Source organism: Branchiostoma lanceolatum, chromosome 3 (genome assembly GCF_035083965.1).
Source record: "Branchiostoma lanceolatum isolate klBraLanc5 chromosome 3, klBraLanc5.hap2, whole genome shotgun sequence".
NCBI lineage: Eukaryota > Metazoa > Chordata > Leptocardii > Amphioxiformes > Branchiostomatidae > Branchiostoma > Branchiostoma lanceolatum.
Genome location: NC_089724.1, coordinates 18,626,292 through 18,651,831, shown reverse-complemented (window position 1 = coordinate 18,651,831; position 25,540 = coordinate 18,626,292). Strand labels below are relative to the sequence as shown.

General features: G+C 45.7%; 3 protein-coding genes across 11 annotated transcripts; 1 reads left to right on the top strand and 2 right to left on the bottom strand.

Annotated features, from left to right (window-relative positions):
- Positions 1-28: 28 nt before the first annotated feature.
- Positions 29-3,749, bottom strand: LOC136430808 (uncharacterized). Of its 2 annotated transcripts, XM_066421781.1 has the most exons (4): positions 3,644-3,749; positions 1,059-1,288; positions 662-831; positions 29-489 (listed from the first exon to the last, which is right to left on the bottom strand). In XM_066421781.1, the coding sequence occupies exons 2-4, from the start codon at positions 1,257-1,259 to the stop codon at positions 240-242; spliced, it is 621 nt and encodes a 206-aa protein (XP_066277878.1). In that variant the 5' UTR covers positions 1,260-1,288; positions 3,644-3,749; the 3' UTR covers positions 29-239. The 2 variants fall into 2 exon arrangements, with proteins under 2 accessions (XP_066277878.1, XP_066277877.1); XM_066421780.1 differs by lacking the exon at positions 3,644-3,749 and having other exon boundaries at positions 1,059-2,231.
- Positions 3,750-4,009: 260 nt separating this feature from the next.
- On the top strand, positions 4,010-15,428 carry LOC136430807 (uncharacterized). 2 transcript variants are annotated; one of them, XM_066421778.1, is made up of 15 exons: positions 4,010-5,314; positions 5,528-5,657; positions 5,844-5,960; positions 6,237-6,463; positions 6,614-7,783; positions 7,940-8,115; positions 9,289-9,413; positions 9,643-9,948; positions 10,076-10,724; positions 10,947-11,115; positions 11,358-11,578; positions 11,783-12,113; positions 12,315-12,438; positions 12,586-12,738; positions 13,111-15,428. In XM_066421778.1, exons 1-15 carry the CDS (start codon positions 4,010-4,012, stop codon positions 13,245-13,247), a joined length of 5,340 nt encoding a protein of 1,779 aa, XP_066277875.1. In that variant the 3' UTR covers positions 13,248-15,428. The 2 variants fall into 2 exon arrangements, with proteins under 2 accessions (XP_066277875.1, XP_066277876.1); XM_066421779.1 differs by having other exon boundaries at positions 12,586-12,733; positions 13,111-13,165.
- Positions 15,094-25,524, bottom strand: LOC136430806 (protein polybromo-1-like). 7 transcript variants are annotated; one of them, XM_066421770.1, is made up of 9 exons: positions 25,386-25,524; positions 24,693-24,886; positions 24,143-24,157; positions 19,371-23,872; positions 18,960-19,038; positions 18,646-18,737; positions 17,988-18,158; positions 16,440-16,604; positions 15,094-16,253 (listed from the first exon to the last, which is right to left on the bottom strand). In XM_066421770.1, exons 2-9 carry the CDS (start codon positions 24,799-24,801, stop codon positions 16,047-16,049), a joined length of 5,340 nt encoding a protein of 1,779 aa, XP_066277867.1. In that variant the 5' UTR covers positions 24,802-24,886; positions 25,386-25,524; the 3' UTR covers positions 15,094-16,046. The 7 variants fall into 7 exon arrangements, with proteins under 7 accessions (XP_066277867.1, XP_066277870.1, XP_066277868.1 ...); XM_066421773.1 differs by having other exon boundaries at positions 16,440-16,559; XM_066421771.1 differs by having other exon boundaries at positions 18,652-18,737.
- Positions 25,525-25,540: the final 16 nt, after the last annotated feature.

The window sequence follows — 25,540 nt, the reverse complement described above, 5'->3', positions numbered from 1 at the left end:
TTAGGAAGAAATGACAAAACGCTATATCAACACTCCATATCTGTACATTTTATTGTACAATATTGCACTTCAGATCTTTCTTTAAGTTATATTGCACTTCAGATCTTTCATTACGTTTAATACTTCCGCATACGATTACTTTTCATCACATCTTCTACTCTAAAGGTAAAACAGTTCTCCTTCTTGAATTGCCAATTGAAGAGCCGCCCTGTGTCCTTGGTTACCTGAGGTTGTCATAATCAGTTATTATCACAGCCTTCAGCACCAAGGTCCGGCCGCATTTCTAGAATTTTCTCTCGGACGGTCTGAACTCGTTTCTGACGATCAAGGTCCCGGATGAGTGTAAAGGGTATGTCGTTCTCGTGCAGGATGGTTGTCATGGCAACCGTGTACCGCTGCAGTTCCTCCAGAGTCCCCATCATCCGGAACCCATCGTCCTTGATGCACTCCTGGTGTGGCGTTAGGACGAACACCAGCGACGTCTTGTACCTGGAACGACGGTAGGGTCACAGTAAAAGGCAAAGTAAGAGATATACTAGTACTTATCATATCTGTCCTACTCGGAACTAGTAGAATTCAATACATACATGTTTAGAAGTAATGTAGAATTTATGAACAACAGGTTCCCCATGCCCAACATGCTATGTTTACATTCCCAGACCTTTCAATGCACTCCTTGGCCTGATGCGATCCCAGCAGACGTTGTTTGGCGTCCTCCCCCAGGCAGACGTCAGCGTACACCACAGGGTCTATCCCCCGGTCTGCGATGTAGTCTCTCCCCGCCTCGGCATTTCTCCGCTCCGTCTCGCACTGGGCGTCCAGAATCTTCAGCTATATGGACAGTAGATATCATAGTCACTCGCTTAACATCGGTTTAAAAGGAATTTCTTGTAGGTTGCATGGCGCTTGCAGTTGAAACCAAATTAGGTCGTTTCCGTCGAGTACTACTAGTCAACAAGCTTGCTAGATCATAAATGGTGATAGTTACTTGATATCCTCTTTGAAGAATGAAAGGCATTACGTAAGCTAATGAGAATGCCAAAATAAACCACACATACCTGGAGATCTTCGAAAGCCTTTGGGTTTTTCTTGTAGTCGAGGTGCTCTCGTGTCAGCCCCATGTCTTTGATGACCTTCCTGGCCACCTCGGGTTCTCCGTGTATTCTCACGGCCTTGCCCAGGTCGGTCAGAAGTGTGGTCTTACCGGTGCTGTGAGCGCCGCACAGAAATACTCTCAGAATATCACGCGAAGTCTTCATTTTTTTTTCTCCACAGAGGTTTGAAATGTCTGTATGGGGATATAGAACAAAAACACGCATGAACACGTAATATACTTGCCTGAGATTTGAATGTTGAACGATTCAACTTTAACCCGACGACCGGTAGCGCAAGCACCAATTGTAAGTGTAGGCTAAATGTGCCCTGAAGCTGTGCATACAAAAAGTCACATAGCTACTCTCTAGATCTGTGCTGCGTGTAACTCGTGTGTTGGATGGTGGAGTAAATCTACTGTCTGTTGTGCTCGTACCGACGAGAGCTGGAACAAACAGGAAGATCATTCGAAACCTATGGGGCCCCTTCAGGGTTTTCCCAATATTTCTGATATCATCGATCCGCATTTAAGGCAATGATAATCTAATTATTGAGACATAAAGCCAGCAATGTATGATATTATAGCAATATTGTAGCAGGTATACATCACGGTTACAAGTGTCGTCCTCATGCAATTTTCATGACGGCCATGGTGAAACAAAGGGCGGGGAAAGGCACAACTCACTCTAGTCACGTACACACCGAAACTTCGATGTTTTGACGACACCGAAACCAGTCTCTTCTGATTCGCACCGAAACTTGGCCGTGTTCCATACCACAAGGGTGTGAAAACATTTCTGGATGAGTCATAAGCTCTTTGTGTATCGTACGCAGTGGTCTATTTGCGTGGCTTCACTTGAGGCATTATGTGCAGCCGTGAGGTGAACTGTGTGGCGCAGACCGAATAGCGTGCCCGAACCTTTTAGACTCGTAGCCAGAGTGACACGTCCTGTAGGCGGTGAGTGTATATGAAGCTTGACAATCTACCGAAACTCAATAGCCTTCGGTATAATACTGCTCCCAGTTTCGCCTGGTGCATGTCTGGACTTGTAGAGTAGGTGTATATGTTTCACATTGCCTTGTTCATTTGTGACGAGACGTTGGCCGTGAGCAGGTACGACTTCTATAGTGACCTTATATTATCCTACATTTAACATGCTACCCTTGTACTAACCACTAATGTGGGCTCTTTTGATCGTTGCGCTTAATACGTGCCAAAGGCCTGAAGGAGAGTTTGCTGTAAAGGGCAAAATTGTATTTATATTTGCAATAGAGTCTATAGTACATTTGCAGTAGAATCTATTGTACAAATACTAGGTGTGGCTGAGTCAGTCACGCGCACCCTGCCAAAAACGTTCACAAGTCGCAGATAACGATAACCATCATGACTGAGTCTGTAAAATGATCGGAGGGGACATGGTCGACGAGTAATTGAACATATTGAAAGGAAGATCTATAAAAGGAGATCCTCAGAAGAGGCTAGAAAATGAAAAGCGTAGGCCACCGTGTCCGCAATTAGCCCAGTATTATAGAATGATGTATATCTAGATGTCTCTCGATCGTTTTTAGGTATGACCAGGTGGGACATCGTGGTTTAAGGTATATTTATGCAAATCTATGCAAATTAGGCAAAAATACCCCGCCTTGATATAAAGCAGCATAAAGCCTAGGTTACACATAGCCGAACATGGCTCCCGAACGCTAGCCGACTCAGGTCGGCTGAAGTTCGGGAGCAGTCTGACCAGTTTTTGGGCCACGCCTATCTTTGGCGCCGAACATGCGCCGAAGATGCGCCGATCATCTCCTAACCAGTACACGAATTACTTCCGAATGGGCCCCGAATACTTTGTAGCCTACACCCAACCATCCCGACCTCTAGCCGCAGACTGCCGAATCTTTCCTGACTAATCCCCGACCGATTGCAGACCTTCTCACGAATTAAAATGGACATATTCAGCGACTTACAAAAGAGGGGTCATTTTTGTTTTTAAGTAGGATAATCCATTCTATTATGTTGTTAACATCACCGAGAGATCGAATTCGGATCATAGCTAGCTTTAATACTGTTTTTAGTGTTCTTCTTTGTTTTTGGTCGTGTGAAGGTCGCGGGTGAGTTGCCCACGTTCATATAGTAGTCACTTGGTTGAGAATCAGTTAGCAGAGATTTGTCTACGTCCTTGGGGTTAGTTATGGGTAGGTTGGAAACTAGTTGGGAGTAAGTCAGTAGTGTTTCTGGCGTGGTTAAGGTTTTAATTTTACTGCTGACTCAATTCCGAATACCAGCCGAGCACTAGCCGACCGCGCCGAACACCAGCCGACCCATTTCAGACCCTCCGTCCAGAGCCGAATGTTTTGAAATTTTCAAAACATTCGGCTGGCACAGCCGAACACCAGCCGACTCAGCCGAACGCCAGCAGACTCAGCCGAACGCCAGCCGACCTAGCTCCCGAATCACTGCCGAATCACTCTAACCATGGTCGGGGGAGAGTCGGGAGGCCATGTTCGGCTATGTGTAACCTAGGCTTAAACTAGAAAGTAATTGCAAACGGACCTGTTATATCATCGGGTCCCAGCACCGCTAGCCGTAAGTCACTTCCGCGTACCCTTTCACCTGTACAGACCTATCCCTCCCGACGGCCTTTGCGCGCTGATCTCCGGTAGATTCACTTGCATAGAGCTCTCAATGATCATCTTTTCCCTCGTCCGACAGCACAGACTGACTGCACGAGCACTTTGTCTATGTAACCTTGCCCAAGAAGGTGAAAAGTTGGGTTTTTTTTCGCTGCCGCTTAACAGATGTCTGTTTATGTATGTGCAGGTGCAATCCTGTGGGAACGTTTATGTCCCATGCCCGTTAACAGTATTTGTGTATCTCTAGAAACAGTAACTCAATGACAAATCAACAGCAGCTGTAAGAATGGTGTCAACAGATCCGCGTACTCTAACGGGCTTTCTGGAGAATCCAGACACAGAAGACGGACGTGTTGCGCAGAAAGAACTGATCTATAACCAGAAACGGTCAAGACCACAGGAGAGACTCCAGAAAGTTCCCATCAAAGTTGTCTACATACGACGCAAGAGGGGACGTGAAGACGTCAGAAGGAAGAAGTTAAGAATAGACGATTTTTTCGTCGAGACGGACTTCAGTGATGCTAAGATGTGTTCACTGTTCCGAGAACACGACGTCGGCCATTTTGTCGTCCTCCATTTTGACCTGAGTACACCCCGTCATGTCGTCACGGCAGTCTTGAAGTCAGGGTTCAAAGTGTCGGTTGGAAACCAGCAGAAGCGCCATTATGTGTTCTTCGGTCACAGCGCGAGTCAGCTCCGAGAGAGAACGTGCATTCTGTACGATCAGGGAGTCCTGGGTCCTTGGGAACGGCTGGTAAACAGATTCGGCGAGTTTGAAGCCATAAAGAATCCTTCCAAGCGAGCAGCACGAATCGGTCTTTTACTCTCGACGGCGACAAAGTGCCTTGAACTTCACGTGAAGGAGATAGATCACATCAAGGACATCGAGGCCAACGGGTTCACGTTCACTGACGGCTGCGGTTTCATATCTGTAGCCTGCGCCAGAAAAATCACGGACGACAAAGACATTTCTGAGCGTTACCGACACCAGGACCCACCGGTCCCTTCCGTTATCCAGTTCCGCATGAAGGGATGCAAGGGTATCGTCATGATCGACCCATCTCTTCCCAACGGTGTGTGCATTCGCCCCTCACAAGAGAAGTTCAAGTGGAAGTTACCAGCGCCGCACGTCTTCGGTGTGTGTGATGACGGCATCTCCCAGCCCTACGCGTTCGGCCAGCTCAACAAACAGTACATCATGATGCTCTCAGCGCTAGGCATCCAAGACGATGTGTTCCTGTCAAAGCAAGATACGTATTTCCGGGAACTTGACCGCCTAGAGATTGACAAAGAAGTAGCATTCCGCCACCTCTGCGCCCGGGGATACATGGGTCTCGCCGAACGTCTGTTCTCGCGAGAGGACGGACCTGACAACGAGACGCTGGAGATACTTCGGGGGTTCCGTAATAGAGTGCGACGTCCCCCCAAAGCTAACAAAGTCCACAAACTCCTCAACACAAAGCCTGAGCCAGCGAGAGCATTGAAAATACCCATAGAAAAGTCCAGAAACGTTTTCGGGGTCTGTGATCCTTCGGGCAAGCTTCAGCCTGGGCAGTGCTTCTTCCAAGCCACAGTGCGAGGGAAAACGCAGGTAGGAACAAATATATGAGTACAACTTAAGATACATATGTATTTACTTTTTCTCATTGCCATTCTTCAATCATTTACCTCATTAATTATAATTATGCATGATACGCATCTCCGATATTAGTTTTGATACAAATGTCTGAAGGGCCAACATTTATTTTGCACATGCTATTCCAGGACATTATATCAAACGTGCTTTTTCTCTGCTGTGTGACAGGTATTCGCTGACACGACGGTGGCTGTCGTGAAGTGTCCGTGTTACCATCCCGGAGACTTCCGCGTGTTGCAGTGTGTCAATGTGGAGGAGTGCCGCCATCTTGTGGACTGCATAGTGTTTCCTGTACAAGGTAACGCACTAAACCAGCTACACGTTAAAACAAAACAAAACAAGACGAAACAAACTTTTTTCAACGTCAGTTTTCAATCTACAGGAAAGAGAATGTGAAGTGGCGTGGCGGAGTCAATGTGGTGGATGCTTGACATAACTGACAAAGGTCTACATTGTATTGATATGTGTCCCTTGTTTCTGGTAGGCGAGCGGCCACATGCCGATGAGATAGCCGGCAGCGACCTCGATGGAGATAAGTTCTTTGTGTGCTGGGATCCAGATCTGGTTCCAGAGTGTGAGGAGAAACCGCTCTCCTATCCAGGTAACTCTTCAAGTGATCTCTACACAATGCATGTTATGAATATAAATCACAATCATTCATGACTATTTGTTGCTAGCTATTTGTTATGTACATACAGCACTTATGTTAAAATGCACCTTGTTGCCTATTCTAGTTTTGGTATTCATAATCAAATACATGTGTATAGTGACTGTGATCATGCAAAATCTCACAAGTAGGGCCTGCAGACCACGTCTCATGGGGAAACGTTTCCTTTGAGAAGATCACAAAATAGACATTGGAAATTTTGTTTTTCAGGTGGAGAAGCTGCAAAGAAAGAACGTGTCTCCAGTGACGACCTCATTTCCGTGTTTGCGAACTACAACAGCCGCACGGTCAGCCGACTCAACGAGCTCTTCAACAGATGGGCTGACGTCAGAGGCGTCAAGTCGTCCGAGTGTCGCAATATCGCGAAGCTGTTCGCCACTGCAGTCGACACAGCAAAGACCGGGAAAGGCGTTGTTATTCCACCTCGTTTGCTCAAGGTATCTACTGTACGAGCCTTTTCTATCATGTGAATATTTTTTTCATGTCCAGTGTTTGTTTGGATGTCTGATTTCATTGAGGACGTAGATAGACCATCTTTCGCCTTTGCCTTTCATCAGTAACGGACATGGACGTATTTCACTCTTTAGCCGCCAGAAGCACGGGAGACCAGATACGTGTGGCAGAAGATGCTGGAACGCGCGGATCTCTACCTCGCCGACAGTGTAGCTGTAGACAGCGACCTGACAGTTAGAGTCTTTGAAGAGCCCGACATCACAGACCTTCTGAATAACAAGGACATCAACGTCAGCGAGTATCAGCTCTTCCGTTTCCTGTACAAATGGTGTGAGAGCAACGGCTGCCTCGGGGACCTTCAGAGCTACGTGAGCCGGATCGATTTCACGCGTTTCACGCCAAGTCAGAAGGCAAGAGTGGTAATTGATTGCCCTGAACTACCCATGAAGTACATCAGCAATGCCTTCTACAGATCAAGGGTTCTTACGGAGAACGACATAGAGCGGATGGACATAATGTCGCCAAACCAGTGGTCACTCTTCTACCAGCAGTCCGATGAAGACATATCTTGGCCGACCGTCCGAAGTGTCCTGACGTCCGAGACGCCGAAGCTGCTTATCTTTGAGTTCTGCCTGGCTGGAACAGTCCTGGTGCTGGGACTGTGTCTTCCCGGGCCGCTAGTGATGGAGGACGTCATCACTACAGACCAGAGCTCGGGGCGTCCCACAGTCGTCTTCTTCTCGGACCACTCCGGGGGAGGGATGGAAATGGTGGACCTTCAAGATGGCCACAGGAACGACGACTACCTGTTGGAGCTGGACTCGGAACACCTGCAGATCTACAACGTCATACGCCCGAGGACATTCGTGTGGCTACGGTTGAGCGACGGATCCGTCAAGATGAGCGTGGCGCTGGACAGGTTTCCCGGAGAACGAAGAGACCGCTCGGTCAAGCTGCAGAAGGAAGAAGTCCAGTCAGTTGAAATCTTTTATCAAGTTACACATATGCAGTGCGGCCCGAGCATCTACACCGAGCGGCGACAGCGGGAAGCCTTCACGGAAGAACCGTCGCAAGACGCAACAGGAGAGACGCACGTGGAAGGCACGGCGTTCACTGTCGATGTAGGAAGTCACCGAGAGTTTCCTGAGCTGGGGGTTGAACCAGAAGAAGTCCTTTCAGAGGAGGCTGAGCGCCTGCGCAAGTTTGAATCCATGTGTGAAGCTATCTGTGAGGCCGGAGAGGCCGGGACGCTGACAAGTGACTCGCTTAACCATATCATTGAACTCTTTGGACAACTACCCGAGGTACGTTTCACTTACAGCTGTCTTATTGTTAGTGTGAGAAGAAACAATTGTGACATATATATATATATATATCACTTTTGTTACTGCCTTTTTCAAACTTATAACCGCTAACATAAACAAACGGCTTAGTGTGTGTTTCTCCTCTTCACACTGCAGGCAGCTTTGAGGCTTGAATCTTTGTTGTGGAGGTATCGTGATCAAGTCAACCTCCGACCCGAGACCGAAGAGAGATACTTTCACGTGCTCATCAACATTGTGTTCATGACGTCATATATGTGCGTGCAGCCGGTAGCTCACGTGGACACAGAGGTCACACTCACGAGAATCCGCAGGTGAATTGAAGCCTCTTTACTTAAGTCCAATGTTTCGATTGATGAATGGTTTATTTATTGCACACACAATACAATCAGACCGTGACAGTCAACAGACTGAATTGCAGTCTGACTTTACAAGACGTACGAGTCATTAATTCGTAAAAGGTAAATACATATTAAAAACAATGGAAGTTAAACGAGCGGCGTAGTGCTAAAGGCTGGGAATCAGCGTTATTTCGTTTGAGACAGAATGACATGTAGTAAAGCCATATACTAGTAAACAGATGGTAAAGTCAAGTATTGTTCATCAGACGGGTCATCTGAGGTATGGCGCTGTTTCTATAACGGTCAGTTCTACAGCGTTGAAGTTGCAGTTTGTTCGACGAACGCGTGCGTCGGCTGCTGATTGACTGTCTTACGGGTGGCAGGAAGTGGCGGTACAGTTCAGATGATAGCAGAGAGGTGGCAAAGTTCAGAGTCAGGTTGCTACGACGCGCCTGGAGAGTAGGTAGGTGCAGGATGGTACAGGCATCGGTGTAGCCGGAGTAGTCTGACCCCAGGATTATCCTGACGGCTCTTCTTTGAATTTTCTCAATCTTCTGACTCAATGCACTTGTGAGGCCAGAGTGCCAGACTGGGGCGGCATATTCCGTGACGGGACGTACATAACACACATACACTGAGACAAGGTCCTCTTTGGGAACATGAAAGTATTTCAGTCTCCGAAGTAGGTACAGCCGCTGGCTGGCACTGTTACAAATGTGGTCTACATGTGCATTCCACTTCAGGTCGGCCTGCAGGAGAACCCCCAGAATTCTCATCACCTGCACCTGTTTCAGTTCGATGTTGTTAAGGTAGAGGGGGGAGGGATTGATGCGACCTTGCTGAACTGGATGTGCATGACCTTGCATTTACCGGGATGTAGGACCATTTGCTGATCGTGGGACCATTTGTCGAGGTCCGTTAAGTCACGCTGCAAGTTTGACGTAGCCGTGGGCGGGTTACGAATGTCCAACAGATTTAAGCCATCGACAAATTTCCATCTCTTTGAAGAAGCATGGTAAGCCGCACTGTTGATATATGCAATAAAAATAAGCGGCCCGATTGTCATATTGTATTGTGTTCTGGTGTAAATAATGATATTGCAATACTTGTGAATGTCATCTTAAGACCATACATTTTCTTCATCAGATTTTGTAGAACTCTCCAAAGAGATGGCGTCGTCTTTGGACTGGACAGGTTACGACAACTGTTCGTTTACCTTCAGTACGCAGGCGTGGACTGCGCCAACAGTCTGCTGGACATGATCAGAGATGGTATGTGAAACACAGTTTTGTAGCACCAAACGACAAAACAGGTTAACATTTAGATCTTGACTCAATAATAGGGGACAATAAGTACATGTGAACATCTAGTATAGGCCGTTATATACTTTTGAACATCTAGTATAGGCCGTTATATACTTTTGACGTGACCATTTAAACAAATTTTTCTGTGTCATTTTCTTACACCGAATGTAACATATTTTACGTTGTCACGCTTTAGGTGTACTTCCCATGAACCAATCTGACGTTGTACCCGGACGCCTGGATTACTACCTACACTGGACAGCGCTTTGTACCATGGAAGTCCGGGAGGAGGTCTGTAGCTGCCGGAGCCGGGCTCTTCGCGCGAGAGAGGACGAGATCTCGGTCATACGCGTGGAAGAGTATGATGGTCGGTGCATCATTGCTGACTGGGAGGAGAACGAGCTGCCGCTGTCTGTCGGGGACCAGCTGCAGATAACGGCGGTACCGTCGTCTCAGACTTCACCCTCAGTCATAGTGACCGAAGTCAACATCGACAGGACCGGTATGTGTACAAACGTTCAACGTCGCAGCTATAGAATAACGTATCACAAGTCTTTTCATCCCGCTTAAGGTTACTTCAAATGTGTCTTGTGATGTTGATTAACTTCTGTCTTCTTTGTATTCGGTAGAAGTTGAGCTGAAAGTTCTGTGGACCAGTGGCAGGACGCAGCTACAGTACATCACTCCCGGGCAGTTCACCGCCGTCCACATCGGCAATCGCATTTCCTACAAGCGGGTAATGGCGGCACTCGACTGCCTCTGCGTGAAAGCCGACTCGGACACCCCCAGTAACCTGATTTGTGAACGCGTAATCTCATCTTTCGGAGGTAGCGTTGGCGCACTGACCACTATCTTCGAGCAGGACATCGACGAAGACCGAATGGCAGCCGACGTCACCCGAAGTGAAGCGGAAGCACAACCCGAGGTACCAGGAACAACAGAAGCGCCCCCTACTGGTCCTACAGATGGTGAAGATCTCCAAACCGATGCTCCATTCGAGCATCAACGAACTGAGAGTTCTGGCTTTGATGTTCCTACAGACGTGCGACCGAAGAAGCGATGGTCTACGGAGAGTATGATGAACAGAAGCCAGGAGAAAGCTGTCCAAGCGACCGCCTCGTCTGAGATCACGCTGATCCAGGGACCGCCGGGAACAGGGAAGACAAGGGCCGCGGCTGAAGTCATCGCCCGATGGCAGGAGCAAAGTGACAACAAGATTCTGGCCGTGGCAGAGACAAACGAGGGAGTTGACAACATCATACAGAAACTTATAGACAGGTAGGAAAAGGTCTGATCATTTCTAAATAGTAGTCGCAACTGCTTCAGAGTAATGTTCTTGGATAAGGTATTGCCACTTTCTATCATCCAGGGTGCCATGCGAGATATGTAACCTTCTATTTGCCTTACTCAAGGCAAGGCTTGATATGACACGTATAGTGTAAGGTTAAGATGGTGATATCATAACACAGATATTGACGCTCTCCTATTTGTTCCCCGCAGAAATGTTCCACAAGAGCAGATACTGCGCGTTGGTCAGCCCGAGAAGGTAAGGTATGGCCTCAGGCACCTCACGCTCGACAAACGGTACGACGAGAAGTACGGCTCGGAGGAATCCAGGAGGGGAAGAAAGAAAGCTCAGGGCATTAAAGCGATCCTGTCCAAGGCAAAGGTAAGTGATAAGAGTTTTATTAAAAATGTCTGCATCTTTGTATCTATAATGGCCCGAAAGTTTTGTGCAAAGGGAATATTATTTGGAAGGTACGTCCAGTATAACATGTAGCTCTATCATCTTCCAAATATAGACAGACAAGAGTCAGATGAACATGATGTTCAACACAACGTATTGGATATTTCTTCTACTTCAAGCCAATGAAACTTTTCAGTGACTGAACTTCTATCATTATAACACAGATCATCTGCACGACGTGTATCGGCGCGGGCAGCCCGGTTCTGCAGCAGCTGACGTTCCGTCGTGTGCTCGTTGACGAGGCGGCGCAGGCCACGGAGCCGGCGGTGCTGTGTGCCCTGTCTCACGGCTGTCAGCAGGTCTGTCTCATCGGGGACGACCAGCAACTCCCACCGCTCGTACAGACCGAGGATGCACAGGAGTTGAAAATCTCCCTCTTCGAAAGGTTAATATATTCAGTATTGTACATTTTACTAAGACAACAACATAAAGTCTAAGAATATAGAAATGATCATTGTCGTCCATTATAAATGACTGAGTTTCAAATGCATGTGACTAGTTGCCGTGCTTGCTTATCAAAGAGGCCATGAGTTTAATCTTTGTTGAGAGCGCAGACGAAGAAAATATTGAAGTTCTGTTTTAATTTCAGATGGAGAGGACAGAAGGTTCAGGTTCACCTTCTGGACACACAGTACAGAATGCATCCGGCAATTTCGACCTTCCCATCAGAACGTTTCTACGAAGGTCGGATTAAAAATGGCGTAGAAGCATCCGACAGAATGCCGCCCTCGGGGTTCAACTGGCCTAACCAGAAAATGCCAGTTTCGTTTGTTAACGTTTCTTCTCGCGAGACATCCCGTGGGACGTCCAAGTTTAATGATGAAGAGGTCCAAATTGTCACCAACGTCACAAAACAACTGCTTGAGGGAGGTGACATTCGTGAGGATGACATTGGGATCGTGTCACCCTACAAGGCGCAGGTATGTATCAAGCTATGCCAATCAGTGATACAGCGTACGTAAATGTTACCAAAAAAAATTAACCTTGTTTAAAGGGTGTAATGTTATATCTTATTCCCCGGTAAATGTTGCAAAACATCATGCGTCTATTAGATTGTGTCCTTGTGTTTTTTTTGAAAACTACTTGCTGTTCATTAAATTTGCTTGGCCTCACACGAATAGATCGAAAAGATCAAAGAGGGCTTGAAGCGGAACATCGCCGTCCGGTCAGTAGATGGGTTCCAAGGACAAGAACGTGACGTCATCATTTTCTCTGCTGTTCGGGCCAATGAGGGAGGATACGTTGGTAAGTGTGTAATGTAAACGTAGTGCATTTTTTGACGAAGTGCGAGTGAAAATGGTACAGCTAAAGAACCTAGTCTCCTTAAAGCAACATAGTTTGCAGTCTCAATTTGCCCCTTAAACTCAAATGACGTTGCTGATTGTTTTGCAGGCTTCCTGAGCGATCCCCGCCGAATGAACGTGTTGCTGACCCGAGCCAGGCGGGGGCTGATCGTGGTGGGTGCCGGGGAGACCCTGGAGAAGGGCAGTGACGACTGGAAGAAGTGGATTCAGTGGATTCGGGAGAACAAGCTGGAGCAGTTAAGTAAGCTGCAGTGTTGTTTCACACACTACTGAAAATGTTAAAAATCGATTCTCGACTTTTTTTCCTGTGTCCTTGTGGCCTTACGAGTACGGTATATTCAACCAATGCCTCAATACACCCATGCGAGTAACTTGGACAAGTTTGTTTGTTTGTTTTATTTGGATCTCCATTAGTGATACAACTCAATGCGCACTATTCTTCCTGCAGTCCCTGTACAAATAGATATAATGAAACAAAATCTATACAATTGGTTAACTAAGTACATATGAATATTACCTATAATACCATTGCAGGGATTTTAAGAAGTTCTCCTAAATATAAGATATCATATCTAATTGGAGGTTTCACGTTTTGTTCGATGTCTATGCACAGGGGCTGAAGCTGGAGGTGGCAGGCAAGCTGACGCCAACAGTGCACGAGGCCGGGGACAGAGGGGGAGAGGGTACAAGGGGCGGGGTACAGGCAGGGGCAGGCGTGGCCGGGGTAATGCCAGGCAGTCACAAAGCTAGCCTGGGGTTTTAAGTTACATACATACATACATAATAGGTGGTAGGATAGAAGACAAGCCTGGAGAAAACTTGTCCCAGTGTCCCTTACAGATTTCTGACCGACTTAGATGATAATGCTGTCCCTGATTGCCTGGTATACAAGTTGCCGGGGGTTCATTGAGGTAAAAAAGGAAATGTCGTATTAAACAAGAATTGAACTTTCATCTAGACAATGGTGTAACAGCTGAATAAGCCTTATTAGCTTCACCGAGGTTATGTTTTCAGTTACGCCAGCTGTGGGTCTGTATGAATGTGAAGAGTCTTGACATGCATACGTACTCACAGCTGGTGTAATTGACTCAAGAGCATACCTCGAGAAACTGTGAATGGACCTTCATGATTTTTGGTAGGTGAGCATCGGTTGTAGAAACGGAGATCAAGTTCAAAAATGGTGTACCTGGCGTTTTCCTACAGTACTGCAGCGGGCTGTTTATGTATGTATGTATGTTGCATGTGGACAACAAAATCCGAGCTGTTGATGGTTGTGCATGATATTTAATGGATGGGTAAGGGTCTCGAAGAAAAAGGTCAAGTTCGATAATGGGCATCCAAGCAGATACATATACCTTCAAAGTTTGAGGTCAAATTTTCTGGAGGCACCAGGTTGATGATTTAAGTAGTGGATAGTTCTTGGGACAGGGAGTAAGTGTTTTAAGTTTTGGCCCCCTAGCGGCTTGTTTGGAACTGCAGTGGTTGTTTTTGTTTTCATTGGAGGCAAATAAGTAGAGAAGGCGTTGACGTATGGTCATGATTTATGGTATGCCTACAGATAGCTTGGTTGATGCTTTACATAATTGAATAATAATTATGCATATCAGGAGCTAATTTCTTTAATTAACGAGGAAAGTTTATAAAACCACTGCATTTTATGATAGGACTCCCAAACATGTGACATATGTATCTGAAAGAAAGATATCAACAATTATGCAAATGGTTACCTAATTTGCATACTTAATGAGAATACAATAAGATACCATAGTGGTAAATGGTGGGAATTTCATTATTGCGGCATTTGGGAGATAAGTAGAGGTGGACATTATTAGACATGAATCATGCAAATCAAGGCTCCATTAGCATAATTCATAAGGAAACACTACAATGGGCTTTTTAGTGCATGACCTGATTTCGGGGAAACTGGCTGCTTGCCAACAGATGGGGATTTACAATGTAGGTCATGTAAACAGATAGAGTACTGCACAGAAGTCATATTTACTAGTCTAGTCCATCAAAATTCGTATCACTATTATCATTCTTCACCAGGTTGCATCATTACAGCCAGTAGGTACTCATCTGAGTAATGAGGCTGTTGTAACATGCTCGAGGCACCTCCTCGATCATATGATATGACATGAAGATTTATCCTATTCATAATCAGTTACTAGTACTATTTCATCATTGACTCTTTTGATGCATGTACCTAGCAGTTGAGAATTGTAGATTGAACATGGGTAAAAGGTTTAACGTCATTTCTTCTGTTGCAAACAACCAATAACGTCTTTTATTGTCCTGGGAATAAGGCGAAACAACTAAGACCTTCGTAAGCTGAATCCGTCTGTGTTCCTACATTCACAATGCTATGCAGTGTTTATATTATAAAAAACAGATGAAAATCAATCTGTGCATAGATGTCATCCATACGATTTACTTGGAATGGTCTAATGATGTGATGAGTTAGTTTGTTAAAACTTACACTGTAGCTATCTTCCCAGTCAATCAGTGCAAATAGTGTGATACATGGCACCTAGATATGTGTTTTAAAATGATTATAAAAGCAAACCAATGCAGCAAGGCTACAGTGACACAAATCTTAGGGTCTTCCATCATTTATTTCTACTACAGACACAACAAAGGCCATTCTAGCAAAATCAACAGTGACATTCTGTTCAGGTAGTGACACATCATGTTGCTTGCTCTCTTGGACTGGCCATGCCTTCTGGTAATGTTGAAGTTAAATAAAATATGCTAAATCGATACATGTACATGATTTGTCAAATTCAAGATAATCTCTGGCCCCGCATCTAGTTGTCATCCATATTTCCTGCTGTACATGTGTGTAACCATTTCATACCTCTGAATATGACAATGGCAGAAATAACAAAGTTGGCAACTTATGTACATGTATATGGACTAGCACTTCCTACACATACATAGTGATGGTATTCTTTCATATTTTCTGTTTGAATACTTCTTGTTCATTTTTGATGTTCTATGGTCAGTAAACCTAACTCTAGATTTTAACATTTCCACAAATCTAAAACAAAATTATACTGAAAGTGCTACTGACATCTACCAAAAATAACAATTAAGGTGTTTCAAGTAGTCCCCACAAATTCGTATTATGAAATTCTACCTTGGATGGTAAAAATTCGAGCAAACTCAAGGTTACTGGTATGGATGAGTATGCAGGACTGTTTAAAATCTTGCCTACAATGTCCCAGTAGGCAAATAAGGCTTCTTTTTACAAACATCTAGGTGTGACCAAAGGATTTCTTGTTATCATCCTTTGACATCAACCTCAGTGTTAAAACAACTGTAGCATTACAGGTCTATAATGTTTATGAAAGCCGATAAAGCTTCAACAATATGAAGCAGGTTAGAAGCTGGTTGGTGAAGAATTGTCCATTTTCCAAACTGAGATGACAGGAGGATTAAGATTTTCTCCACGTACAGTGCAATATAGCGGCAAACGTACTTTGGTACAAAATTGTTTGGCAGTCAAAACTATCAAGCAATGTTGTTGGAATGCAATATACCAGGTCTTTAGTTATGGAAGTTTCGGATGGTGAGAGAGTCCTTCAGCATGAGGTCTCTCAGGGCCCACAGCGCAGACTCCATGTTCTTGTGTGGTCCTTTTCCGTTCTTCAGGATGTGTCCGGGCAGTCGCGCCCGCTGCTGTTCCGTCAACTGTACATCCTCCTGTCTCACGGTCAGGGTCTCTTCCCAGTTACTTACTGACCTGTTCTCAACCTGGATGGGTAGGACATACCTACTTAAACCCTGAAATTAACCACATTTACTTTACAAAGACTACAACTACAACACTTAGTATTTAGCTTCTCAGTGCGTCTTTAAGATTTGGTGTATCAAGTGCTAAAGATGAAAGAGTTTGTTGCATTTGATTATGAAAAAAGACAATGGTACTTGAAAGCCCACCTTTAGACCTTCTATGTAGCGGATGTAAGCCTCGGAGTGCAGCAGTCTCTGCGCTTTTGGAGGGGGAGGCACAAACATCGGAGGGGGTGGGGGCTGTGGAGGGGGGGCTGGTGACTGTGTCTGTGGATGAACACCGTACTGAGTACCACCCTGTCCATAAAAATACTTTGGCACAATTGTAAAGAGGGGAAAATGGGAGTTAATATCAATCTTACAGTCGCACAGGGAACCCAGTCACCAGAACAAACACCCAATTTCACTATTTATTTGTTTTTGTCGTTAAAAGCAATTCATTTACAACATTCTCATGCAGTCAACAGGAATGACAGGACTGACATACTAGGGTGAGACATCAACACAAGAACAGGAGATGTGGGAGATGAAATGCAGAGAAATGAGAGATGATGCATGTGACGAGCTGTGCACAGTATCTAAGCTACAACGTGCTGATCTTAGGTTGGTGCAGTGCCATCCGAACCATTCCCTTTAAAGTGACTATGAGTATTCTATAACAGCTAGTCCTCTTCAAATCTCAAAATTATGTTATCCCTACTACAGTGACTTGTCTCTTACAAACACTGCTAAAGGGCAGAAAAATGGCTCCAGCATTCTGCTTATCATAATCAGGCAGAAACAACCATGAAGAATAGATTCAGGCCAATATCATGCCATACCACTGCGGTGACCAGGTAAGTAAACCCAACCAGCTGTCTTCTCTATAATGCCTTAATTTGAATATGTTGGGACCTCAACAATCTGGGTCAAGGTCAAGATTGGGATACATAACAGGACATCAAAGGATGCAATGAGGCTTAGGTTATGTGAAGTGTTCCAAAATAATGCTATAGTGCAAAACTAGTGAGAGACATCATTCCACACAATGTACCACATTGTCCTGTGAGAAGTAAAATGCCTGTCAATTCGTACTTGACAAAACATTCAATCAATATCCACACATAAAGAAGGCAGCTGCTGGTTGACTTTTACTTTTTTCCAGTATGCAAATGTGCCACAACATGTCATGGTTCAGCTTCATGTTACTTCACAAACCAAATTTCATGATGGTTACTTGGACACCATCAATTGTCAAATACTATTTAGTAACACTTTTTGGGCAATTTCCAAATTTCAGTTTCATACATATTTTTGTATTCCAAAATCCTAATGTCATGTGCCTTGCGAGTAATACTAGTATATAACATCTAAGTTTAACTTAGATACAATATTCAAGAACTACCAGTCTTCAACTTTGCTTTTCTAAGGACTTGCTTCAGATACTACCGGTATCATTAGTATCAAATTAAGTATGCACTTTTCAGGGCAATCTTTTAATGTCATATCTAACAGTTGTATAAGAACCCTGCGAAAGTGAAGATGCACCAACAGGGTATAGAGAACTCCTCCCACAAGAGCAGATAGGACAGGCAGTAGAGTGAAGAGAACCAAATCAAACTGTCATCTCAATTGTCTACCACAACCAGTGAGAGGTCCTGAAGGGAGAGCGACCAAACAGAGCAAACCCATGCACAGTGGGAGAAACCATCTCACCTGCGGTGCAGGGGGGGTAGTGCCCACAGGAAGGGGACCCATCTGAGGGGGGAACATCTGCTGAGGCATTGGTCCACCTTGTGACAGGGGGGTTTGTTGGGAGTATCCCCCCTGCTGGGGGAATGGGCTCTGAGGGGGGAAGGCACCGGGGATCTGCGAGAAGGAGGCATACTGGAAAGAAAGATGTTGTTATTCTGCTAGTCCTCCCCAGCACGATATTCTCTTATTCATCCTGTTTCAATTCTTGTTATGTTACTATTATGTGCTGATAAATCAATCAAATCAAGTCCTAAGTTATCTCCTCCATCTAACTGTGTCTACCCGATCCTAATTTGGTACTGAACACTATTGAGTGCAGTATCATTACCCCCACACACCACACAGTCACTCCTAAGTACTAAGGTTGACAGCTTTGACTGTAACGAGTTTGTAAAATGCACACTGCAGATGTCTTCACATCATGAAACACGGTTGAAATGCAAGTGTAACATACGCCACATACGAACATCGCACGAGCAAACAATAATACAATGAAACAGTTGGATTAGTTTGCATGGAGTCTGGCATAAATGCTGATGGGGGAATTTGAAGGACGTGAAGAGTAATATAAATTGACCTTTGCGTGGAACAGGGATTGTGAACACCATACAAGATATACCTGTACCTGTAGACTGTTAGCAGACATGTTAATGGACTGTCCTGGGGTCAGCACTTGACTGGTACCTGGGGTCATTCTTTGGCCAGGTGTACCTGTAGGATGAATAAGTCGTTGCTTCATTTGTAAATCAAATCCAAGAAATGTATCTAAATATGATTTCATTTCTAAATCCCTATAGCTAGTGGTGACAGGTACATTGGTGTAGAAAACCTTTACATCGAAACCAAACTTATCCATTCAATACAATACTGCCAGGACTAGTACTACATGTACTTCTGTACAATCAATAGGACATATACTGTAGGAGGACATACCATTTGCTGCTATCTGTGCCTGTGATAGCATTCCTGCTGGCATGGGTGGAGGAACCACACCCAGCACAGCTCCAGAACCCTGCAGAGTACATGGAGTAACAGGCTTTGATTAATTTATTACCTCCATTTGCATGTTACTACCATTTTTAAAACACAAGACACATGCAAGTGAACAAGAATATTTAAGTTGAACTTGAAAATACAGTCAAGTTAATGCAAAAACAAGAATGTTTCCAAGTACATCTAAGTTCCAGGCATGATGTAATTAACAATGAGACATTTAAAAGCTAACAGAGGTGCCAGAGATTTGGCATGGCTCAGACTACATTTAATTCAGACTGCTCCAAGTCAGCTTGCAACACAGAATGATCAATTAGGTGTGTCAACTTGGTTAATATGATGAATATGTACCTGTGGTGTGAATGGGCGTGGTGACTGGCTTGGTGATGCCTGGTACCCAGGCTGGTACGGTATGTAGTTCCGACTTCTCTGGCTGAGCGGGATCTGTCGGGACGACGTCTTCACGTGGACCTCCCGGACGTGGCGCTTCATTCCCGAGATGTTGGGGAACGGGAGGCTCTTCTTCACCCTTGACCTTGGGCAGCCAGCCCAGTAGCAGAAGTACTCCTGCTGTTCTCCCTCTGGCTTCAGGTGACCCGACGTCTCCAGCAGGTGAGCCACCAGGTCCTTCTCGCTCTCGTACTGGTAGTCGCAGCCCTCCCACAGGCACTCCCACACCAGGATCAGCGGGTCCGAGCGGCTGCTGCTGTGACCCGACGCAGGGGATGCTGGGTAGGGCGACTCCTCGTCGTTCTGGCTGGAGCTCTGCTGCGCCCTCTCCTCGTACACGGCTTTCTGCGCCGCGCTCAGGTTCTTCCACTCCATCCCGACGATGCGGCTGATCTCCCCGAAGGCGTAGTTGGGGTTCTGCTTCTTCAGCGTTGCTCGCATCTCGCTGGAGAACAGAATGTACCCGCTTGGAGGCCGTTTGGCTTTTGGTGCCTTTATGGGAGTTGATGGTTGCTGCAGTTCTTCCTCCGCATCAGGAGGTACAGCAAAAGCAACAGGCTCCTCTGAAATCTCTGCCAACTTTGGTGAGGGGACCTTTCCTGGGACGACGGGCTTACGAAAGAAGAAGATCTCATCATCCGTCACTTTAGGGGAGAGGCTGTACTTCTTCAAGGCCTTGATCTTGCGGATTTGCTTGTCAGTCTCATAATAGCGAGCCTCGCACACCCAGATGTCATCCTCCATGAACTCTGTGGGCCGACAGATGAGGTAGTCCTTATAGGCCAGGATGCAACACTTCCCCAGGATGGTCCTCATGGACTTGGACTCCTCCATGGATGTCAGAAAGATCTCGTTCTTGTAGAACAGCCTGGTCGGGTTGTGATCTGTCTCTGAGGGGTAGATAAACCACTGGCCATGAAACCATGGATCACTGTTGGCATCCACCCACATCTTGTCTATACGAGCCATGAGGGGTTGCTCCCTGTTGGACTTCACATAGACAGAGTCACCGAGCTTAAAGCAGGTTCCACCATAGATGAACTGCTCATAATGGGAAATACCAGGCTCGGTGGTGCTTGATGCATCCACTGCAATGTTCTCCCTGACTTTGTCAATCACATCTTCTTCCTCTTCCTCCTCCTCTTGATCCTCAGTTTCTGCCTCTTGCTCCTCTAGTTTGGCTTCTTCTGCAAAAACTGATGCTACTCGAACTTTAGACAGTGGTTCTTCCCGTGGGATTATCTTTACATTACTAGGGGGAGTGGGCCAGATTTTGATCTTCTTGAAGGCCTTGGCTCTTGCACTGTAACGAGACTCGCATACAAAGATATCCTCATCACTGACACCTAGCGGCTTACTCTTGAAGTATTCCTTCACTGACATCACGAAACATCTTCCTCTTATGTTAGCAATGCGGGCGATGTTGTAGTAGTCACTCTTAAACACCTCCTTCTCTAGAAACTTCCTTGTAGCCAAATGGAAGGTCTCCTTTGGACGATAGAACCAACAGCCATGCAGCCACTGGTCCCCTTGGTCATCCTGAAACAGTTTCTCGATACAGACAATATGAGGGGGCTGGCTTTTGTCCTGATTCTCTATGTAGACGAAGTCTCCCACACGGAATGACTGGTCCTCCCAGCTGACATCCTCACTATATTTGCGCTGCATTGCCGTTTCACTGGACTCTTCCTCAAGCTCATCTTCCACCTTCCCATCATCCTCTTTCTTCTCCTTGTCTTCCTCCAACTCTTTTGGGATCTTCTCCTTCTTTTCAGCATCCAGCTCCACCTGGAGGTGCTTGTGAGTGTAGCTGAGGGCTGGGGACAGCATCAGCTCGCCATTCTTACAGATCTCATCCCTGATGGTGATGAAGAACTGCTGGAGTTCCACTGCATCCTCATACATCTCTGAGTCAGTGCGACTGACTCTTCTGGCTCTCTCGAACACCCGGAACACATCTTCCTGAAACACATCCAGCCTTCTGTACCTCCCCTTGTCTAGGTTTCTGCGGATGGCTTTGAAGCTTGCCGGACCTCTCTTGTGAGGTTCTTGCTGCTGCTCCCTCTCCTTCTTGTCTTCTTTCTCGGGTAACTCTGAGAGCGAGTCGCTGTAGCACCGCCCCTCCTCGTCCTGGTGGTTGAGAACGGATACAAAGAGACTGTTCAGAAGGTCCTGCACACATCCACGGATGTCTGGCACTTCTGAGCTCCCATCCCCGTGGACTTCATCTCTCTTCTCCAGGAGGGCCCGTTGCAGGATCAGTGCATCTTTGTATATCTGTGAGTCTGGCTCGTTGTACCTGCAAGCATTGTCAAAAAGCTGGAGGAAGTCCTCCAAAAAATCCTCCACAGTGTTGTACTTGTTGGATCGCATGTTGGCTTCAATTTTCTGCATGTCGATCGGCTTCTTGATGACCTGGTAGTAGTCGGGATAGTCTATCTTGGAGGGAAGCTGCAGGAACATGAAGCAGAGCTTGCGGCCGGTGGAGTCTTTGTAGTCCTTCACTGCATCGTACATGTCCCGCAACTTCTGCTGCAGGGGTGTCAAAAACTTGGACTTCTTTGGCGAACTCTTTCTTGGCCCCTTCAGTCCTGCTTTTGGTGAGAAAAGACCGCCTTCTGAAGGCAGAGGCCCCAGCTGTTTTACTTTGTCTTTCAAAACCTTTTCCAGCGTGCAGGCATCTATATACACCTGTGAACCTTCCTCATTGAAGTGGCGTGCATTGTTGAACATGAGATCAAAGTCTTCCAACATGGCCTCCACACTGGAGTACTTGTCAGTTCGGATGTTGTAATCGATCGTCTTCATGTCGATAGGCTCCAGAATGATCTTGTAGTACTCAGGGTAGTCTTTCCGGGAAGGCTTTTCCATGAACAGCTCAATGAGAAACCGACCAAATGCATCACAATATCCTATCATGGCGTCATACAGGAACCGCAGGCGGCCCTTCATGGTGTTCTCTCCTTCATCTTTCTTCTTCTTCTTCCGTCTTTCCTCCAGATCTTCCATGATCTGTGGACGTTTGATTTTTCTGCTGACACCGGAAGCACTGCTTAGCACGCTCTCTGTGTCTTCGAAGTTGCTATCAGACTTGGTCAGCTCTCTTTTCTTGATCTGCATGACTTGCTGTAGCTTGACTGCGTCCTTGTAAATGCGAGACCCTGTCATGTTGTACTGTTTGGCATTCTCAAACATCAGGGTGAAGTCAGCTTCGAGGTGGTCAAGGTTCTCGTACAAACCCTGCTTAATGTTGCTTCTGATTTTCAACATGGACATGGGATGTTTGATCTCCTGGTAATAGTCAGGGTATGCCTTCTTGGACGGGAGCTTAAGAAATGGCTCGGAGAGACACATCCCTTGACCAGTTGAGTACCCTCTGACGTGGTCATACAGTGCCAGGAATGTGTTCCCCTCCTCGTACATGGAGCTGTCTGCTTCGGACTCTTCCTCATACTCTGTGATTGACACTCGCTCGCTGGCCTCACTCTGGTCCTCTTCCTCTGATGAATACTGCAGGGCAGCCGTGATGGCTGACAGCCGGCTGCTCAGTCCTGACCTACCACTCCTCCGACTAGATCTGTCCGAACTCCTGACTCCTAAAGGCTCTCCCTCAAGCTCTGCCTTCTTCAGTGAGAAAATCTTCTTCAGTGCCACAGCATCTTTGTAGACAAGTGATCCTGGCTCATTGAAGGTTTTGGCATTCCGTACCATCAGGCTGATGTCTCTCTCCATGTCTGCAAGTGTGTTGTAGACATTTCTCTTGATTTTACGAGCAACCATTGTCAGATCCATGGGATCTTTGATGATCTTGTAATACTCAGGAAACTCGGAACGGACTGGCAGCTTCTGGAACAGGAACGACATAGCTCTGCCTGTTGGATCAGTGGAATTGGCCATGGCTACGAAGAGCTGTTCGTAGGGATTCTCTGTATCTGCTGCAAAGGGAGGGAAGTCTATCTCCTCCTGATCCTCCCCTTCAACATCCTCCTCTTCCTCCTCCTCCTCTGTTGTTTCATCCATCTCCTCCCTTCCCCTCTTTGCCTTTGCCTCCAGTGTGTCCCCACTGATGCCCCCATGGACCTCGTGTAGAATTTCATCTCGAGCCTCCACATAGATTTCCCACAGGGCGCTGGCATCGTTGTACTGCTGGCTACCCTGTGGGTAGTACCTCTTTGCATTGTTCACGAGAAGTTCCACATCAGCAGTGAAGTCCTGCAGCGTGCGGTACTCGTCTGTTCTGATTCGCTGCTGAATCCTGAGCATGTCGATGGGGGTGTCCACAGCTTCGTAGAAGTCTGGGGCATTGCGGCGGTTGGGAGCGCGAATGAACGGATCACACAGAAGGCGGCCATTTTCGTCCCTATGGTTGCGAATGATGTCATACAGGTCTTGGATGACCTCACCTGTGGAAGGAGGACAGCAACAAAACAAAATAAAACAAGTTCAGGAATGATCGCCATGACATTGGCAGTCACCTACACATTATATCTTTACTGTAGTAAATCATACAATATGTAAACAACATGCTTGTAGATAACAACTGTTTTAACTCTAGGGAGAGAATAAGTTCTGGTGAGTGTCATGCCGATGTTATTTCTTAGAAGACTTTCAAGACAAGCAAGACCAGTAGATATTAATTTACACACCACAGGAAAGCTTTAAAAGTGACCTACCAATCCTAGGATAGGCTGGCATAGAGAAGGAAAAAAGCATCATTTAGGGCAAAAAGATAAATGGACAATAATGAAGTCAATAATAGCGCCACCACAGTAAGAAAAACAGCATAATATGCATAGGATTAGGACTCAATATTGCCAGGCAAACTTGCTGGTAGCAAGGGTAGGAATATTCAAACCACACAGTGGCCTCACCCTTAATCAGTTCTAAATAATCAGTGCTGTTGAAGAAAAGAAATGGGACTAGTACTCTAGTCTGGGCATGACGTACATCATGACATATTAATCATTACCGGTACATGTAGAGAATAATGATAATTAAATATGTTTATGTATTTTGATACAACAAGCTTCATGCGCTACTAGTGAAAAATGCACACTACACGAAGGTACTTTTTTTACCTTCATGCTTTAGTTCAACAGAGGTACAATGTTTCCCAAAAGTAGATGCTCCTTCTTTCTCCCTACACTTACAATATATAGTCTTTCTGTTTTACTATATCTATCATATTTGAATACAATTCCAAAGTGATTGACACAAACACACCTGTATCAATAGATGGAGCAGATTTCCTGCGAGTCTTCATGGAAGGACCCATGTCCTCCTCCAGCCGTCCATCCATCCCCACAGAGCTAGACCTCCTCCTCTTAGCCATAACTACCAGTTTGCACTTGGACGTGATCAGACGTGGACTGGTGGGTGAACTTGAGCAGCTGGATACTACTGGTTTACCGTTTGTGCTAAAAAAGCAAACAAAGAAACGAATGTTTTGGGGAATAGCCCAAAATATGAATGAAAACAAAAGGTAGCTGCAGTACAAGATGGTATCGGTAGAAGGCAACAAAACTTAAATACTAGTACTAGTAAATTATATATCATATCATGTGTTTCAAGTCTCTATCATAGATTTGTAAACGTACATCTTTAGTGTTTCTAGTTAACACCTTCGAAACACCCGCTAAAACTTGTTGTTGTTGTCCTTGTTTAACGTCTATCATATCGCTAGACGTGGTCTCTTGGTGCTGTGTTACGCTTGGTTCATACGAGGCTGATGTCTCTCTAGGTGTTTAACTCTTGGTGGCTTGTGCTTGCGAACTGCTGGAGGTGTCTGAGTTCTTTGTTTCTCTGAACACGCTTCGCCCCCCCCCCATAATTTCATAAATATCGACCCTTGTTTTGATACATATTTCAAACTTTGACAGACGATCTTAACATTGCTTATGTTCGCCTTGACCTTACCTTACAGATTAAGCCGAGTTTGCATTCACAACTTTCTTCGTGCGTCCAGTTGATGATGAAAACTTGGCGGTGTTTTGTTTTATTCTCGGCCATTCCCTCCAACCAATGACGCATGCGCTGATACAGCTGACCTCTGACCTTCAATATTTTTGAAT